Source organism: Balaenoptera ricei, chromosome 12 (genome assembly GCF_028023285.1).
Source record: "Balaenoptera ricei isolate mBalRic1 chromosome 12, mBalRic1.hap2, whole genome shotgun sequence".
NCBI classification, from domain to species: domain Eukaryota; kingdom Metazoa; phylum Chordata; class Mammalia; order Artiodactyla; family Balaenopteridae; genus Balaenoptera; species Balaenoptera ricei.
The window spans coordinates 34892508-34911987 of record NC_082650.1 but is presented as its reverse complement, the minus strand read 5'-3'; the positions used below and the strand labels follow the sequence as shown (position 1 = coordinate 34911987).

The 19480-nt window shown below is 35.5% G+C and overlaps 1 protein-coding gene across 4 annotated transcripts in view; it reads right to left on the bottom strand.

Annotated features, from left to right (window-relative positions):
• PTPRK (protein tyrosine phosphatase receptor type K) overlaps positions 1-19480 on the bottom strand; it is a 553733-nt gene that overhangs the window by 112327 nt on the left and 421926 nt on the right. For all 4 annotated transcript variants that reach the window (XM_059941247.1, XM_059941248.1, XM_059941246.1 and 1 more), the window contains exon 8: positions 3461-3763. In XM_059941247.1, coding sequence (XP_059797230.1) covers positions 3461-3763 — 303 coding nt within the window. The remainder of the gene's footprint in view (positions 1-3460; positions 3764-19480) is intronic.

Below are 19480 nucleotides of genomic sequence, written 5' to 3'. Positions count from 1 at the left end.
GACTGCATTCTTAGGTTTGTGGAAAGAAAAGCAGACTAAAAACTCATACTAAAGAATACCATCAAAATGAATTATATTGTTAGAGAATGATTGACTGAAGAACTACAAAACTCACATAACTGAGACTAACATTACCAATTAATAAATCATGTTTTTTCATATATATGGAATCTAAAAAAAAAAAAAAAAGGTTCTGAAGAACCTAGGGGCAGGACAGGAATAAAGATGCAGTTGTAGAGAATGGACTTGAGGACACGGGGATGCGGAATGGTAAGCTGGGATGAAGTGAGAGTGGCATGGACTTATATATACTACCAAATGTAAAACAGATAGCTAGTGGGAAGCTGCCGCATAGCACAGGGAGATCAGCTCGGTGCTTTGTGACCACCTAGAGGGGTGGGATAGGGAGGGTGGGAGGGAAACGCAAGAGGGAGGAGATATGGGGATATATATATATATATATATATATATATATATATATATATCTATATCTGATTCACTTTGTTATAAAGCAGAAACTAACACACCATTGTAAAGCAGTTATACTCCAATAATGATAAAAAAAAAGAAATCTTTTTTTTTTCAATTTTAAGTGCAGGCAATAAAACGTGAGTACATTCTTATTACTAAAATCACGGATTATAAAATGTATAGTGTACAATGAACAAATGGGACCTAATCAAACTTAAAAGCTTTTGTACAGCAAAGGAAACCATCAACAAAACTAAAAGACAACCTGCAGAATGGGAGAAAATATTTGCAAACAATGTGACCGACAAGGGGTTAATACCCAAATATACAAACTGCTTGTACAACTGAATGTCAAAAAAACCCAAACAACCCAATCAAAAAATGGGCAGAAAACCTAAATAGACATTTTTCCAAAGAAGACATACATATGGGCAACAGGCACAGGAAAAGATGGTCAATAACCTAATCCTTAGAGAAATGCAAATCAAACCCACAATGACGTATCACCTCACAGTGGTCAGAATGGCCATCATCAAAAAGTCTGCAAATAATAAATGCTGGAGAGGGTGTGGAGAAAAGGGAATATCCGCACACTGTTGGCTGGAATGTAAACTGGTGCAGCCACTATGGAGAACAGTATGGAGGTTCCTTAAAAAACTACAAATAGAGCTACCATATGATCCAGCAATCCCACTTCTGGGTATATATCCAGAAAAGACAAAAACTCTAATAATTCAAAACGATACATGCACTCCAATGTTCATAGCAGCACTATTTACAATAGTCAAGACATGGAAACAACCCAAGTACCCATAAACAGACAATTGGCTTAAGAAGATGTGGTATATATATACACAATGAAATATTACTCAGTCATAAAAAAGAATGAAATGTTGCCATTTGCAGCAACATAGATGGATCTAGGGAATCCTACACTTAGTGATCTAAGTCAGACAGACACATACTATATGGTATCACTTACATGTGGAACCTAAAAACAATGCAAATGAATCTATATACAAAACAGAAACAGACTTACAGACACAGAAAACAAACTCATGGTTACCAAAGGGGAGATGGAGGGAGGGAGGGATAAAGTAGGAGTATGGGATTAATGGATATGAACTACTATACATAAAATAGATAAGCAACAAGTATTTACTGTATAGCACAGGGAATTAAATTCAAGATCTTGAAATAAACTATAATGGAATATAATCTGAAAAAAAAAAAAACTGAATCACTTTGCTGTGCACCTGAAACTAACACAATTTATAAATCAACTATACTTAAAAATGTCTAGTATAATATAGACATAATATTTATCCCACTTTATAAAATGAGATAGAGATTTTTCAGAGCTTTTGAATCCATGCTTAGACTTCCCATTTTGATACTCTACGTATGAAACAACTACACTCAACCACTGTTTCTTTCATAAGCATGTGTTGTGTGTGTGTTGTGTATGTGTGGGGGGCAGGGGGGGTAATACGAGTGTTTGTGTGTTTATGTATAAAAGCAGGGTTTGTTCTTTAAAATGTTATTAATGCTTTGATTAAGTGCAAGTTCAAACATGATAGCTGAGGTGACTGTTTTATTGTCTCAAAGATGACAAAAATACATTTATCATGAATAAGTCTTAGGTTTATTCTTTGAAATTTTATGAATATGCATAATTTTAGGACAATACTGTTTCCTTGAAAGTCTGAGCTAAATGAGGTTAAAAGGCTCTCACTTCCCTTTATTACAACAAAAACAGCAGAATAATCCAAGATCATTTCCATTTTTCAGAGCGAGAAAGCTTGAAGTAATAAGGAGAATTTCTAGAAAATATGGAATATTGACCCATTTTATGGCAATCTCATACTTGGTAGGCATCAAAATATACATCTGAGCCTAAAGTTCAGAACTCGAGGGAAATTGGGAACACTTGGGTATCATATACATCCTGTTTTCTGAAACCCAAATAAAAATGTAGATGGAACCTTAGACATCATCTAATTTAACCTTTTCATATAGAGTTGAGAAATAGAGAACTAGAGGGGTGAAAGGATTTGCTAAGGTTACAGAGTTATTAGAGCCAGGACTGAAAGCTCATGATTCCTGACTCCCAGTTCGGTTTTGCCTCAATTCACTATATAGCACACTTTTTTCCCCCTGCACGCTTTCATTCATAAAAGGAAATATTGCAAATGAAATGTCTTACATTGGAAGAATACAGTGTTATTATTAGATTATCATTTTTATATATTTTTGTCTAGGATACATTTTTTTAAAATCAGAAAATGTATTCAAATTCACATTAATGACATACTATAGTATGTGTGTGTAACTTATAATATTAATATAAATGTTTCTTCCTATTATTCAATAATTTAGAAGTAATACACATAGAAATTGGGCAAGTTATAATTCAATTACTTGGGTGGTAAAAAGATGGATAAAAGATGATAGCTTGCCAATATCTGATAAGGACCTTTATTTAGACTTAAACATATAAACTTTGACCTTCTTTTATATTTATAATTACATAAAACTATCTAAAAATGAATAGAATAGGTAAACAATGCTGCTTTCAAATCTAAAGGAAATGAAAGCTATTACTATTGATCTGTAAAATGCAAAAAACTAAATTTTTAACTAAGTGCATTTCACCAATAGGTAATCGATGTAGTGCCACAAATGGTGAAAATTATTTTTGAACATTTGATAAAAACTTTATTTAGACTTTTAGTGTAGTTGCTACTTTTCTAATATTGTATAAAAATGGAAAACAATAAAGGAATAGTTCATTTAGTATTTGATGCTACCCTGAAGAATATTAAGTTTTTTGTTAAAAGCAAACCGTTTCCAAAGTTAACCCTGTTAAAAGTATTTAGCAGATTTCAGAATCCAATTCAATTTTGGGGACTCTAGACAAAACTGTAAGCAAGTACATAATTCTTGTCATATAATTCCCCCCTTTAAAAATAAGGAAGTATGAACATACCATCTTCATCAGTTTGAATAATCGTCTCTTCACTCTCCTTCCTGCCTTCTGGATTGGTTAGGATCATCTTGAGGCTGACGTTTGTATAAGGTGGCAGATGGTTCACAACATGCTGAGGGGCTTTGGGGTCCATGTCCAAACAGTCTGCCTTGCTCTCATTGTGACCATGGAAGTAATGGTAGCAGATAGTGACATTAAAAGTGTGGCAACGAGTGATGTTGTAACCCAGGGATTCCCAGTCCACAGCAATGCGTCTTGCCTGTATCTCAGCAATCTTTAAAGTCTTTGGGGTTCGCATAGGTTCTGAAAAATAAATCAAAGACACAGATAGCTGTCAACTTTACCATGAATAATCTTGAAAAAATTTAACACTGAGCATGACATAGCATGTGTAAACCTAGGAAAATCTGGAAGTCATCGTTCATTCTCATTTTCTTTATTACTCATGATCTTATTCTTAAAGGTTTCTGTCAGGGCTATGATTTACCAATGGGAAGAGAAATGGGAAGTAAAATGTCCACAATCCATAGTACTCAGGAACATGGCAGAAAAATAGAAACCTGAAAATGTAGCCACAATGCTTTTATAGTTGTTTCTGTTGTTACTGCCCTATTCCCCATCTTTCTTTGGTCATTATTGAGCAAGTGAATTAGCTAATACATCATAATGGATAAGAGTCAACATGTTCTGCTCTCTGATTTGTCATGTCACCAAGCTATGCTGTATACTAATTAGTCTAATCGTAACACTAAACTACCATTTACAAAAATGATGCAGATATTAACATTTATTATTTCAGTAATGATGTTGTTCATCAAAGCAGAAAAATATCTGAGAAAAATTGCAAGAACACATGTGGATATTCACATTGTCATCTATCCTTCTTGATCTCTTTTTGTCTTTCTCTAGGAAATGCTCAGGTTTGACAATCCATTCAGTGTCACCGAAACCAAACTGGGAAGTGAATTTCCATTCAACTGGAAAATGCTGGCAGAACTAAACACTCTGAAGACTGGAATCCATCCATCACTGCTTCCCAAGTGTATACTTTTCTCATGCAAGACTAACTTTAATCATCTAACTTAATCAAAATAATTACCCTATGAAAGTCATGGCCGTGGCAAAGTCTACACAGTAAACAAACCAATACACAGCAAAACTTTAATACATTGATTTGACAAAGAGATTAAAGTCACGGTCAAGGTTGAGGCCTTGTTGGTGCCTCCATTAACTCACTAGGGATTGTTAGTGCTCATGAAAAATAGAAATCAGTAGGGAAAAAGTGAAGAAAAATAAGTAATACAAAAAGTCCAATATGGGTGTTTTTATAAATTTTCATTTTTGAGATTAAAATCTTAGTTGTGTAAAAATAATCAGCATGGCACACAGATGGCAAACCCAAATTGGGATTCCAGTTCAATATATTTAATGTGCAATCTGAAATACACTCTGGTGGCCATTTAATTTAAAACCTCAAAACTATAAAAACACACATATATATATGCAAATTAATCTTTGGTAGAATCCAAAGTTTAGGTTTTAAATTCTGTCTGATCTTCTGATTGTTTACAATATCCAGTCCCCCTATTTTACCACTTTTGTTTCAGTGTTAAGTAGGCTGGAAGAAAGATGTGGTTTTTTAATCATTTTAAAAAATCTCTTTATATGTCTAGCGCTATGTTTTCATTTTCCCTGCCAGGCACAAGAGTGAGATGATGACATTTTCCTTTCCGTCTAGTTAGACTAAAAACACAGTCTTTGGCATCACTGCCCACAAACTGGCTAGGCACTTATAGGTAGGATCATCCAAAAACTTCCCAGATAAATTGTGACTTTGCTGCCTGTTAGGTAGCAATCAGATACAACTGAGTGGCCACATTGCAGTTAGTCCATACGTTGTTCTAAAAGTGTCTAGATTGAGAAATTTCTCCAGAAAATACCTGATGCATATGAATGCAAATATCCCATACAGCAATAAAAGAAAACACCAATAAATATTTATTCCTCTGTTTTAATTTTTTTAGGTCTAGTAGTCATATACCTGTTTTCATACACCCTTCATTTTGAATCTGACATCTTATTCCTTTATAAACTTCTCTTTTTCCAAGTGATCATTCTCTTTCATACATCTTTTCATTTTATACCACTATTCAATTTGCACTTACCCTGCATTCTAATACAACTTTAAAAGACTAAGAAAAGCATAAAGAAATTGAAGAAGACACAAATGAAAGATATTCAGCACTCATGGATTTGAAAAATCAATATTGTTAAAATGGCCATACTACTGAAAGCAATCTACAGATTCAATGCAATCCCTATCAAAATTCCAATGGCATTTTTTCGAAGAAATAAAACAAATAATCCTAAAATTTGTATGAAACCACAAAAAAACCCCAAATAGCCAAAGTAATCTTGAGAAAAAAGAACAAAGCCGGAGGCGTCACGCTCTCTGATTTCAAACTATATTACAAAGTTAAAATAATTAAAACGATATGATATTTGTACTAAAACAGACGCATAGATGAATGGACAGAATAGAGAGCCCAGAAATAAATGCACACATATCTGGTCAATTAACTTATGACAAAGGAGTCAAGAATATACAATGGGGAAAGAACTATCTCTTCATTAAATGGTGTTGGGAAAACTGGACAGTCATATGCAAAAGAGTGAAACACAACCACTGTCTTACAACATATACAAAAATTAGCTCAAAATGGATTAAAGACCTGAAACCATAAAACTCCCCCCCCCAAAAAAAAAAAAAGGTGGTAAGCTCCTTGACACAGGTCTAGGGCATGATTTTTTTGAATCTGACACCAAAAGCAAAGGCAACAAAAGCAAAAATAAATAAGTGGGACTACATCATACTAAAAAGCTTCTGCACAGCAATGGAAACCATCAACAAAATGAAAAGGTAACCTACTGAATGGAAGAAAATATTTGCAAATCATATATCTGATAAGTAGTTAATATCCAAAAATATATAAAGAACTCCTACAACTCAATAGCAAAAAAACCCAAACAAGCTGATTAAAAAATGGGCACAAGATCCAAATAGACATTTTCCCAAAGAAGACACACAGATGGTCAACAGGTACATGAAAAGATGTTCAACATCAGTAATCATCAGGGAAATGCAAACCAAAAGTACAAGATATTGCCTCACACCTCTCAAAATGGCTGTCATCAAAAAGACAAGAAATAACAAGTGTTGGTGAGGATGTGGAGAAAAGGGATCCCTTGTGCACTGTTGGGAATATAAATTGGTGCAGCCACTACGGAAAACAGTATTAAGGTTCCTCAATTAAAAACAGAACTACCATATGATTCAGCAATTCCACTTTGGGGTATTTATCTGCAGAAAATAAAAACACTAACTGAAAAGATATATGCACCCCCATGTTCACTGAAGCACTATTTACAAGGAAACAACACAAGTGTCCATCAAGGGATGAATGAGTAAAGAAGATGTGTTTACATATACATATCTATGCATATCTATGCATATATGCATATATACCATGGAATATTATTAAGCCATGAAAAAGAGCGAAATCTTGACATTTGCAACAACATGGATAGACTTTCAGGGTATTATGCTAAATGAAATAAATCAGACAGAGAAAGACAATACCATATAATCTCTCTTATGTGTGGGGTCTTAAAAACAAAAACAAAAAATAACCAAAATAACAAGATCATAGATCAGTTACAGAGAACAGATTGGCAGTTGCCAGAAGCAGGGGATGAGGGGTCAGAGAAATAAGTAAAGGGGGTATAATGTATTAAAAAATTAAATGAAATAAAATTTTTAAAAGAATCTGTTTTACAGATGTATGACACAACTTCATTGGTAGGAGTGGAGGAAAATTTTACCTTAGTAACTTTGGCAATGATTAGAAACTACAAGACCAATAAAACCCCTAAAAACAGAACAAAAAACAACAAAAAAAGTGGATATTCATAGGAATGGCTTAAAGTTTACACATGACTTTAGTCATCACAGAGGGACCGTATTTCTGAACAGCAAATTTAGAGGCCTCTTTTAAAAAAAAGAAATAAAAAAAAGTGTACACACGAATGTGAAAAAAAGTGGAAACGCAAAATGGTAAAGAAAAAAAACCTACTTAACACTTCATGGACTAAAAGCCTCTACAATTTGCCTGTCAAATTACTGACTACATATTTACATTTTCTCCCAAACTAATAATAAAATAATTTTAAAAATTAATTTCTCTATTTATAAAGTTAAATAATTATAAAAATAAATAGAAATTTTCTTCTCCTAACTAATCTCATTATATCCAATTTCTTTTGCCTTTCGGCTTCCTTCATTCAACCCTTTTATGGAGCACTGAAAATAGGGAATGTATGTGCTATTCAATTTCTGCTCAGCTGCTGCAGCTAGCTGACTGCCTATTAGAACTGCCTGACATTCTGAATAGCCCTAGAGCAAGTCAAAGTTTGGAGGAACTTGGGGTTTCTCTAGGCTCGGAAGAGCCAGAAGAGATGTAAATGTGTGCATACTGAGGGACTCGCTGTCAAAAGCAGAAGGAACTCACTACCCCCACTCTTTTTATTCTCGTATTTGAAATTAAAATAAAAAAAGTAAAATAAAAGCATACCCAGACACTGTGAAGGACACAATAGCTCCACATCCTCAATTATTCATTTTTAAGAGTTGGCAAAAGATATATTTATTATGTATTGGTAGTATGTAAAAAAAATACATAGAGTTCACTTTGAGTGAGAATTCTGTTTTGGTGTATTTAAATGCTGCTAACTTTGACACTAATATAAATTAGATTTTAAAACTCTAATTTAAAATCTGGAAAAGGTAGCTTTAGAAATCCTATACATATGTGCATAAACCACAATCATAATATCAGTTGCCAACACTTTATTAACTGGTAAAAAAAACAAAGATTTGTGAAAAGAAATAGCTTTTTAATAGGCAAAGAATCTTTCTACGAGGTCAATATGGTATTTAAAATCTATATTTTTCACAATGGCTTGAAGAAATGCTGCAAAATGAATTGTTATTACTAAAATAGTGACTTAAAATATAATCTTACTGCCACCTAGGGCAATATTCAGAAACCAACATACAACAAAGTAAACACACACACACACGTACGCAGAAACACATCTAAAGTCAAAATTCAATTATTTTGAGCTCTAAGGCATCTGCAGTAATTCAGAGGAAGTCACTGTCTAATTACACTTATTTAATTGACATGTGCTTTATTTTTTTCCAGTTTTTATTGAGGTTGGATAGTCTCAGCTATATTTACATATATGTTATAATCATATATATGTATTCATGCATGTACATCTATGTATATATTCACATATACATATATAAGCACATACACATACATAGACACATACAATAGGCACTCTGCTACGCAACACCTCTGAAGTCTGTTAGCTCTGACATGGGCTGACAACCACATATACATAGATTTTTTAAAATCAGTATATAAACAGCAGGGACTTGAGACTGTTCTACTACCATGAAATCCATTCAAAGAAAATTCTATCAGAGAATTTGACAAGAAAATTACCTAAATTCCTCACCCTGATCCATTAGTCTTGTGCCTCACCAATAATTACGTTGTATTTCTGAGATATGAATGCATAAGTAAAAATTTATACTTTTAAAATTGGAATAATTAACTTTTGTAGAATAAACGGAAGTAGAAAGATATTGCTCAGGACTCACTATGTTATATAAAGCTGGGCATAAGTGCTGTTTTAAGGATTAAATAATTTAAATAAATGACCTAGTACAGTGAATGGCACATAGAGGCGTCACAGTAAACAGTATTTATATAACAACATAGGTCACCACAATGATGATAAAACAATGGGGATCACATTCATCAATGCACTACTTGTCAAGTGGTTTGAATTTTACTAAATGTTCTTTCTTCTTCCCAATTTTTTACTTTTCATTTTCAAATTTTTGTTAGGTATTCCATACATGTGTTTATAAAACAGTTCTCTTTCCTTCTCTCTCATTTTGATTTTCTAGTAAAAGGAAATTTGGGAGAGAAACAAGGAATTGGAAAAAGTTGTGGGGCAAAATTCTGGCAGAAACTTGGGAATAAATATAGCAAGGGAGTGACCTTCATGCAGCAAAGGATCATACTAAAATATTTTGAACAAGTAATCCATCTATTGTGAAAAAAAATAGATTGCCTATTATATAAAGTGTATGATACCAGACACTGTGGAGGATTCTAAAGTGAATAAAACAATAATAGACCTCAAGGAGCTTAATATTTATTTAGTAAAGATGATAAACTAAGAAAAAAAATTAAAACAGTATGATATAAATGGTATATGAATGGAATAAAATACTATAGGAATTCAAGAGAGAGAAACAACTTCCACCTGTCAAATGGAAGAGATATTTGCATTTGGTCTCCATGGGTAAGGCAAGAAGATCTATAGACATAGTTTGGATAAATAATAAAAATGCAGAGGAAACAAGATGAATAAATATGAACACAATTGGAAAAAATATGTAATCCCATTTGGTTGCTGTACAAGTTATCTAATAGGAGGTTATATAGGAAAAATTGGTTGGGAAAAGATTGGAAAAACTTTGGATGTCATGATAAGAGGTAACTTGATCTAAGAGCCAATGGAAAGTAACTGAGCAGGAAATTAACACAATTAATTAACTACTTTAGAAAAATTAATTTGGAGGTTTTGTCAAGTGTGCAGACACTGGAAGTGGAAAAATCCAAAGATTGCAATGTGTTAGGGGAGAATAAGGTGCCAAGAAGGAGTGTGACTTCAGTAGACAATGGTTTTCTTTATTTTTCTGCCAAAAGTTGATCAGCCAGGTTTACTAACTTTTCCCATTCCATTTTTCCTTTTATTGTTCACCTATTTCCTAGTTGTTACAGTGAGAAAAGCCACATGAAATCAAGAAGAAATAAAAAGAAATAGCAGAAAAGTTACATATCAAATCTATGACCAGTAATATACAATTAGCAGATAAATAAAGAAATAACATATCACTGCCCTTACTTAAATTCTAAACAGATCGAGCATGGAATTTATGCTTGTAATAGTTTTTGTGTCAAATATTTAACACAACTTGATAGGATAAAATGAAGAACTACTTAATAATTCTCTGAAGATTAAGAAAAATTAAGGCAACATGAGTAGACAGGACCTGTTGACTTTGAGTCACCTCTCAACAGCAAGATGATTTAATAAGTGGTTCTAGATAACAGATAAAAGGAAATTCAATTTTGGGTATTTGTTAAACAACACATGACATGACAGGTCAATATCCAGATCCTTCTCTAGTGATAATCTCTGGTTACTCTGAAAGAGTTGTGAAAACAAAAGCTTTAGCAGCTACAAGAGAATTGAGGGCAGGGATCACATTTCCCCAGAATCAGTTTTTAATGATAAAACTTATTATCCAGCTGTCAGTCAGAGAGAAATAGAAGATGTCCCAAAGCTCATGCCAAGAAGAAAAGGAAGATGTTGTCAAAGATGTCACAAACTAAGAACACTGAAGCATGACAGGGAGCATCGTGCTTCTGGCTGCCTTTTCATCAGAAACCTTAGAAGCTGACTGCAAAGCACAATTTCCATTCCATTTATCAAAACAAACACAAGGAAAGTGAACTTCCTGACTGTTAGAGAAAATATTTGTTGGTGTAAAATAAAAAATAATTGAGATGAAATTTCTGAACAAAGTTGAATTTTTTTTTTTTTTTTAAAAAAGGAAGAAAACATTGGCATACCTTGGGGGAGGAAAAAACTGAAATGCTTTGGAAGACATTGTCTTTACTTTTCTCTATTGATGCTTTGTATTTTTATTCTTTTCCTCATGGTAATGACTGAGGATAATCAAGGTTTTACACTGCACATCTTTTCAGTCTTACGGCATCATTAGTCTTGCCAAAAAGATTTCATCTCTGCTCCCACGGGTCAAATTGAGTTAATGATAAGTTGGTGAGATGACTTGATTAGTACTGTAATATGAGGGAGCCTCAGGTCCAGGAATAACCACAAACCAGCTGTCAGCTCTTTTGGCTTTCTGGCTGTGTTGCTGAAATGACATGTTTGCCTTCAGGGGATATAGAATGACAGGGGGTGCATGGCTCACTCAGCTCTCCTGCAGAGTCACAGAAATATTTACCCAGTACCTTCAGAACGATACTAAGCACATTATCAAATTAAACCAAAATATGTCATCTTCACTGCTCTCAAGAGTCTGACTGAAGTTCATCAGATAATTCTAATAACATTTGCATACTCTCTACAATAGTGCTAAGGAAATTGTTTGATTTTCACAAGAACTTACTACCAAAGTGACGTGGAAAAAAAAGACAAAAATAACTATTTTTCCAATAGATAAATCCTACTGAATGTCTTATTAAACCTAATTCTCAAAACATGGGGAGTTGAAAATTTGGGGGCTCTTTAATGTTTTTTGCTTAAATTTTTATCTAATAATATCAGACTGTGTTGGAAGAACCATGTAATTACAGTCAATCAATCCACTTCAATTCATCTCTCATACTGCATATTCTGCTTATATGTTATACTTTAAACAATGCAAAAAATAAAACATTTTTTATAGCTAGCCACCTATACTTGGATAAAACATAAAATAGAAAGAGAAAAGGCATTTTAAAAAATTTATTGAAGGAAAAAAAGCAGAGAATAATCTACCCCTAGTGTAAAAACAAACTTTATTTTTCATAAAAATATTTAGCAACAGCATTAATCACATACAAAAACGTACAGTGAGTTGTATATTACCCTAAAAAAGTAATCTGGAAAAAACTACTTCGTAATATACAGTGTATAAAATAAGATGACTGGAGAGGAGCTGTATACAGCAATGACAAAACTCTAGAGGGAATTTTCAATGCCTTCTCCACCCCTAAAAAGAAGATAAATGACACACTTCTTAGGTTGTACTAAAAAATGAGGCAAATATTTTGTATGCCAAGCAAAGTGGTTGGCCCATAGTATATGCTTGGAAACTTCATTTTCTGAACAATAAAGCAACTAATTTTAATATGTTTTATGTTCAAGAGCTAATGAAAATAGAACTTAAGAACTCAATTCTGTGATGGCTCCAATTCATCACCTCTCTTTTTTTTTTTTCCTATCAAGTTAGTATTTACTCTTTTTTTTAAAATTAATTTATTTTATTTATTTTTGTCTGTGTTGGGTCTTTGTTTCTGTGTGAGGGCTTTCTCTAGTTGCGGCAAGCAGGAGCCACTCTTCATCGCGGTGCGCGGGCCTCTCACTATCGCGGCCTCTCTTATTGCAGAGCACAGGCTCCAGACGCTCAGGCTCAGTAGCTGTGGCTCACGGGCCTAGTTGCTCCGTGGCATGTGGGATCTTCCCAGACCAGGGCTCAAACCCCTGTCCCCTGCATTAGCAGGCAGATTCTCAACCACTGCGCCACCAGGGAAGCCCCATCACCTCTCTTTGTATCCACACTGTTGGCCATGTGATTTTACAACCCTTCACACCAAAGAAGTGGGGTTAATTTCCCCATCTTTTGATTCGGGGCTTGCCTCATGACTTGCTTTGGTCAACAGAATGAGGCAAAAGTGGTGGTGTGCTAATTTTCAGCCTATATCTCAAAAAGTCCTGTGAGCTCCTCTTGCTCTTACACCTCCACCATCACTTCTGGACTAAGAAATGCACGTGGAACAGAGCTGAGTTAGTCACCTCGTTGCACCAGCAAAGGTCATCTAGACCAGCCAATTGCCAGTCCACCAGCAGATCTGTGAGCCAGACAAGATCATCAGAGGCCTTCTGCCACTGATGAGATTTTGTGGTTAGTAATTGTTCAGCATTTTGATATAATCCCTATCCCTAATCTCTTCACTTGGTAAATTACCTAAATATTTTTGTGAAGATTATGCCAGTGATCCCTCCATAGAACAGTACTTTACAAATTTTATTTCTCTAATAATGAGTTGTGCTGAGCCACTACATGCTTATTCAGTATTCTTTTTGTATTAAAGTAAACATTTATTAAGGGCCTGGCATGTGCCAAATATTGTGGCAGTATGATATAAGATTTAAAAAACTACTTTAAATGAATATATTTTTGTCTTTATTTCCTGTATGCTCTTTGAGGGCAGGTTCATTTCTTCACTATGCTCCCACAGATACTAATATATTAAATATTGGACTAATAATTCTATGAGGTATAAGACATGTCAATACTTTATTCTAAGCTATAATAATTTAGAGTCGTTTTCTAGCACCCTAATCCATCGCTGCAACACATTTATTAAAATATTTTAATTTTTATATCAATATAAGTTTACAGGTATATATAAAGTGAATCAGCAATATAATCTAAATTTCTTTACTTTTGAATGGATAGGTCTAACATAAAAATACATTTACATATATATTTTTATCCAAATCCCTCTAATACTACTTAGATGCAGAAATAGTACATGTTTTCCTCAACTACATAACTCCTTTGTAAACATCTTACATCTGTACTTGAATGAGTCAAGCCAGTCAATTCAAACTCGGAAATTATTATAAAGTATATTAGTAAATGAGAGGTTAGGAGGGCCCATTTTAAGTGAGGCTATCTTATGGCATGAAGACCCCCCAAGACCACCCAAAATAAACTACAACAATTACATTATAATGATATTCCAAGTATGTATGGCTCATTTCACTCCCAACAAAGATTATGATTTTAATACATCAACTTAGGTCCTTCTTTCATTCCTTCTGGAAACTTACAAAATAAACTAATTTGCTTTGGATCATTTTTCTGAAGAAAGATGAGAAAATTTCTAAATTATAATAGAAAAAGGCTAGAGTAATACAAATTTTGAAAGTGATAATGGCTATTGACACACTTTAATATATCATTTGATTTAATAAAATGAAAGTCTGGTAACATGCTTGCTTCAGGGGAACAGAAAGACAGATAAGGACTGCAGGGGTGATGATTATTTGTCCATTTCCTTTTCTGAAGCCACCATTTATTCTATGCTTTCATGCATGATTAACAGCTTGCAGATCCTTCACATGTAATCAATAGTTGTGAAGTTTTGTATCAGGTTTAGAGATTAGACAGCCTTGATTACAAATTTTATTGATTTGTAAAGCTTAGCTGCAGAAATCCCTGTACATTTTTCAGAAATTAAATTAAAAGGAGATACATGCTCGACACACACTAGAAATGCCAGTGTGATGATAAGGTGTGACCTCTTTATACTCATTCCTCCAGATGAATAAAACCCTTCTAGTACACTAAAACATGAATCAGCATGTCAACAAGCATCAAGCTGAGATAGTAAACAGAGTGAAAATGTGACAAAAAGAATTACAAAACCACAAGGAAACCTGCCTAACACTATAATTAATACAGGAGACTTGCAAGAATTAATTGCTTCAGCTCATTTGTAAATTAGGAAATTGACAGAGATAAGAATAATGAACTCCTTAACTTCCACCTGGGACAAACTGAGCCTATATTACAACTGAAGATTCATGATCTCTTTTAAGATAAAGGAACGAGGACAAATTTAATTACTAGAAAAATAAATATAATCATTTTAAAGTTAGCAAATAAACTAGTGAATATAAAATTCATATCCAAATCTGCTTTATGAATATTCCTACATTAAAAACTTTTAAGGAACTGCTGTATATTTTATGCCCACTATTTTAAGGTCTGAGATTGTCCAGAAAAAAATCAATAAACATCTATAAACTCAGCAAATGCCGAGAGGGGGGAGGTGCTAATATTTTCCACAATAAAAATCTTACTTTTTTAATGTTTTATTACAGATTTCTGAACATTATTTCACCTTTATTCCTTTGTGAAATCTTTTATTATTCTAATTGAGTATGTCCAAGATCTGCTTAAGTCCTATATATGATGACACATAAGGCAGAAATAAGTAAAAGGTGATTCATCTTGATGGGAATCCTGAATAATTCCTCTCCTTATATTTGAAAAGTTATTCAACAATTAGTTTTAGAGCATGGAATGCCTTGAGCCAGTCTACATGGTGAGGCAAATGTTCCAGTGTGTTTTATAAGGGACTTGAAAAAAATGACATCCTCTTAAATTGTAAAAATAAAAAAGGAACCTATTTATCATACTTTATGCAAGATAGTTGATGAAGATATTTTCTATTAAAATTTACTAATATTTTTAGGGGGAGACCTTCAAGATGACAGAAGAGTAAGATGTGGAGATCAACTTCCACCCCACAAATACATCAGAAATACATCTACATGTGGAACAACCCCTACAGAACACCTACTGAAAACTGGCAGAAGACCTCAGATCCCCCAAAAGGCAAGAAACTCCCCACGTACCTGGGTAGGGCAAAAGAAAAAAGAAAAAACAGAGACAAAAGAATAGGGACGGGACCTGCACCAGTGGGAGGGAGCTGTGAAGGAGGAAAGGTCTCCACACACTAGGAAGCCCCTTCGCGGGCGGAGACGGGGGGTGGCAGAGGGGGGAAGCTTCGGAGCCATGGAGGAGGGCATAGCAACAGGGGTGTGGAGGGCAAAGCAGAGAGATTCCCGCACAGAGGATCGGTGCCGACCAGCACTCACCAGCCCGAGAGGCTTGTCTGCTCACTCGCCGGGACGGGCGGGGGCTGGGAGCTGAGGCTAAGGCTTCGGAGGTCAGATCCCAGGGAGAGGACTGGGGTTGGCTGCGTGAACACAGCCTGAAGGGGGCTAGTGCGCCACAGCTAGCCAGGAGGGAGTCCGGGAAAAAGTCTGGAACTGCCTAAGAGGCAAGAGACCACTTTGCTGAGTGCGCGAGAAGAGGGGATTCAGAGCACCGCCTAAACGAGCTCCAGAGACGGGCGCGAGCCGCGGCTATCAGCACGGACCCCAGAGACAGGCATGAGACGCTAAGGCTGCTGCTGCAGCCACCAAGAAGCCTGTGTGCGAGCACAGGTCACTCTCCACACCTCCCCTCCCAGGAGCCTGTGCAGCCCACCACTGCCAGGGTCCCGTGATCCAGGGACAACTTGCCTGGAAGAACACACAGCACGCCTCAGGCTGTGCAACGTCACGCCGGCCTCTACCACTGCAGGCTCGCCCCGCATTCCGTACCCCTCCCTCACCCTGGCCTGAGTGAGCCAGAGCCCCTGAATCAGCTGCTCCTTTAACCCCAACCTGTCTGAGCGAAGAACAGACGCCCTCAGGCAACCTACACGCAGAGGCGGGTCCAAATCCAAAGCTGAACCCCGGGAGCTGTGCAAACAAAGAAGAAAAAGGGAAATCTCTCCCAGCAGCCTCAGGAGCAGCGGATTTAATCTCCACAATCAACTTGATGTACCCTACAGCTGTGGAATACCTGAATAGACAACAAATCATCCCAAAATTAAAGCAATGGACTTTGAGAACAACGATATATTTTTTTTTTCCTTTTTCTCTTTTTGTGAGTACGTATGTGTATGCTTCTGTGTGTGATTTTGTGTGTATAGCTTTGCTTTTACCATTTGTCCTAGGGTTCTGCTGCCTTTTCTTTTTTTTTTTTTAGTATACTTTTTAGCGCTTGTTATCATTGGTGGAGTTTTTTCGTTTGGTTGCTCTCTTCTTTCTTTCTTTTCTTTCTTTCTTTCTTTTTTTTCTTTTTTCTTTTTTTATTACTTTAAAAATTTTTTTGTTTTTAATAATTATATTTTATTTTAATACCTTTATTTTACTTTATTTTTTTCTTTCTTTCTGTCTTTTTTTTCCCCTTTTCCTCTGAGCCATGTGGCTGACAGGGTCTTGGTGCTCCGGCTGGGTGTCAGGCCTGTGCCTCTGAGGTGGGAGAGCCAAGTTCAGGACATTGGTCCACCAGAGACCTCCCAGCTCCACGTAATATCAAACGGCGAAAGCTCTCCCAGAGATCTCCATCTCAACGCTAAGACCCACCTCCACTCAATGACCAGCAAGCTCCAGTGCTGGACACCCTATGCCAAAACAACTAGCAAGACAGGAACACAACGACACCAATTAGCAGACAGGCTGCCTAAAATCATAATAAGGTCACAGACACCTGAAAACACACCACGGGACGCAGACCTACCAAACAGAAAGACAATATCCACCCTCATCCACCAGAACACAGACACTAGTCCCCTCCACCAGGAAGCCTATACAATCCACTGAACCAACCTTCCCCACTGGGGGCAGATGCCAAAAACAACGGGAAGTACGAATCTGCAGCCTGCGACAAGGAGACCCCAAACACAGTAAGTTAAGCAAAATGAGAAGACAGAGACATACACAGCAGATGAAGGAGCAAGGTAAAAACCCACCAGACCACACAAATGAAGAGGAAAGAGGCAGTCTACCTGAAAAAGAATTCAGAATAATGATAGTAAAGATGATCCAAAATCTTGGAAATAGAATGGAGAAAATCTAAGAAACGTTTACAAAGGAACTAGAAGAACTAAACAGCAAACGAACAGTGATGAACAACACAATAAATGAAACGAAAAATTCTCTAGAAGGAATCAATAGCAGAACAACTGAGGCAGAAGAACAGATAAATGAACTGAAAGAGAAAATAGTGGAAATAACTACTGCAGAGCAGAATAAAGAAAAAAGAATGAAAAGAATTGAGGACAGTCTCAGAGACCTCTGGGACAGCATTAAACGCACCAACATTCAAATTATATGGGTCCCAGAAGAAGAAGAGAAAAAGAAAGGGTCTGAGAAAATATTTGAAGAGATTACAGTGAAAACTTCCCTAACATGGGAAAGGAAATAGTCAGTCAAGTCCAGGAAGGGCAGAGAGTCCCATACAGGACAAATCCAAGGAGAAACACTCCAAGACACATATTAATCAAACTAGCAAAAATTAAATACAAGGAAAAATATTAAAAGCAGCAAGAGAAAGCAACAAATAGCATACAAGGGAATCCCCATAAGGTTAACAGCTGATCTTTCATCAGAAACTCTGCAAGCCAGAAGGAAGTGGCAGGACATATTTAAAGCAATGAAAGGGAAAAACAACCAAGATGACTCTACTCAGCAAGGATCTCATTCAGATTCAAAGGAGAAATTAAAACCTTTACAGACAAGCAAAAGCTAAGAGAATTCAGCACAACCAAGCCAGCTTTACTCAAATGCTAAAGGAACTTCTCTAGGCAGGAAACACAAGAGAAGGAAAAGACCTACAATAACAAACCCAAAACAATTAAGAAAATGGTAATAGGAACATACACATTGATAATTACCTTAAATGTAAATGGATTAAATTCTCCAACCAAAAGACATAGACTGGCTGAATGGTTAGAAAAACAAGACCCGTATATATGCTGTCTAAAAGAGACCCACTTCAGACCTAGGGACACATACAGACCGAAAATGAGGGATGGGAAAAACATATTCCATGCAAATGAAATCAAAAGAAAGCTGGAGTAGCAATTCTCATATCAAACAAAATAGACTTTAAAATAAAGACTATTACAAGAGACAAAGAAGGACACTACATAATGATCAAGGGGTCAATCCAAGAAGAAGATATAACAATTGTAAATATTTATGCACCCAACATAAAAGCACCTCAATACATAAGTCAAATGCTAAGAGCCATAAAAGGGGAAATCGACAGTAACATAATCATAGTAGGGGACTCTAACACCCCACTTTCACCAATGGACAGATCATCTAAAATGAAAACAAATAAGGAAAAACAAGCTTTAAATGATACATTAAACAAGATGGACTTAATTGATATTTATAGGACATTCCATCCAAAAACAACAGAATACACTTTCTTCTCAAGTGCTCATGGAACATTCTTCAGGATAGATCATATCTTGCGTCACAAATCAAGCCTTGGTAAATTTAAGAAAATTGAAATTGTATCCAGTATCTTTTCCAACCACAACGCTCTGAGACTAGATATCAATTACAGGAAAAAATCTGTAAAATATACAACCATATGGAGGCTAAACAATACACTACTTAAAAACCTAGAGATCACTGAAGAAATCAAAGAGGAAATCAAAA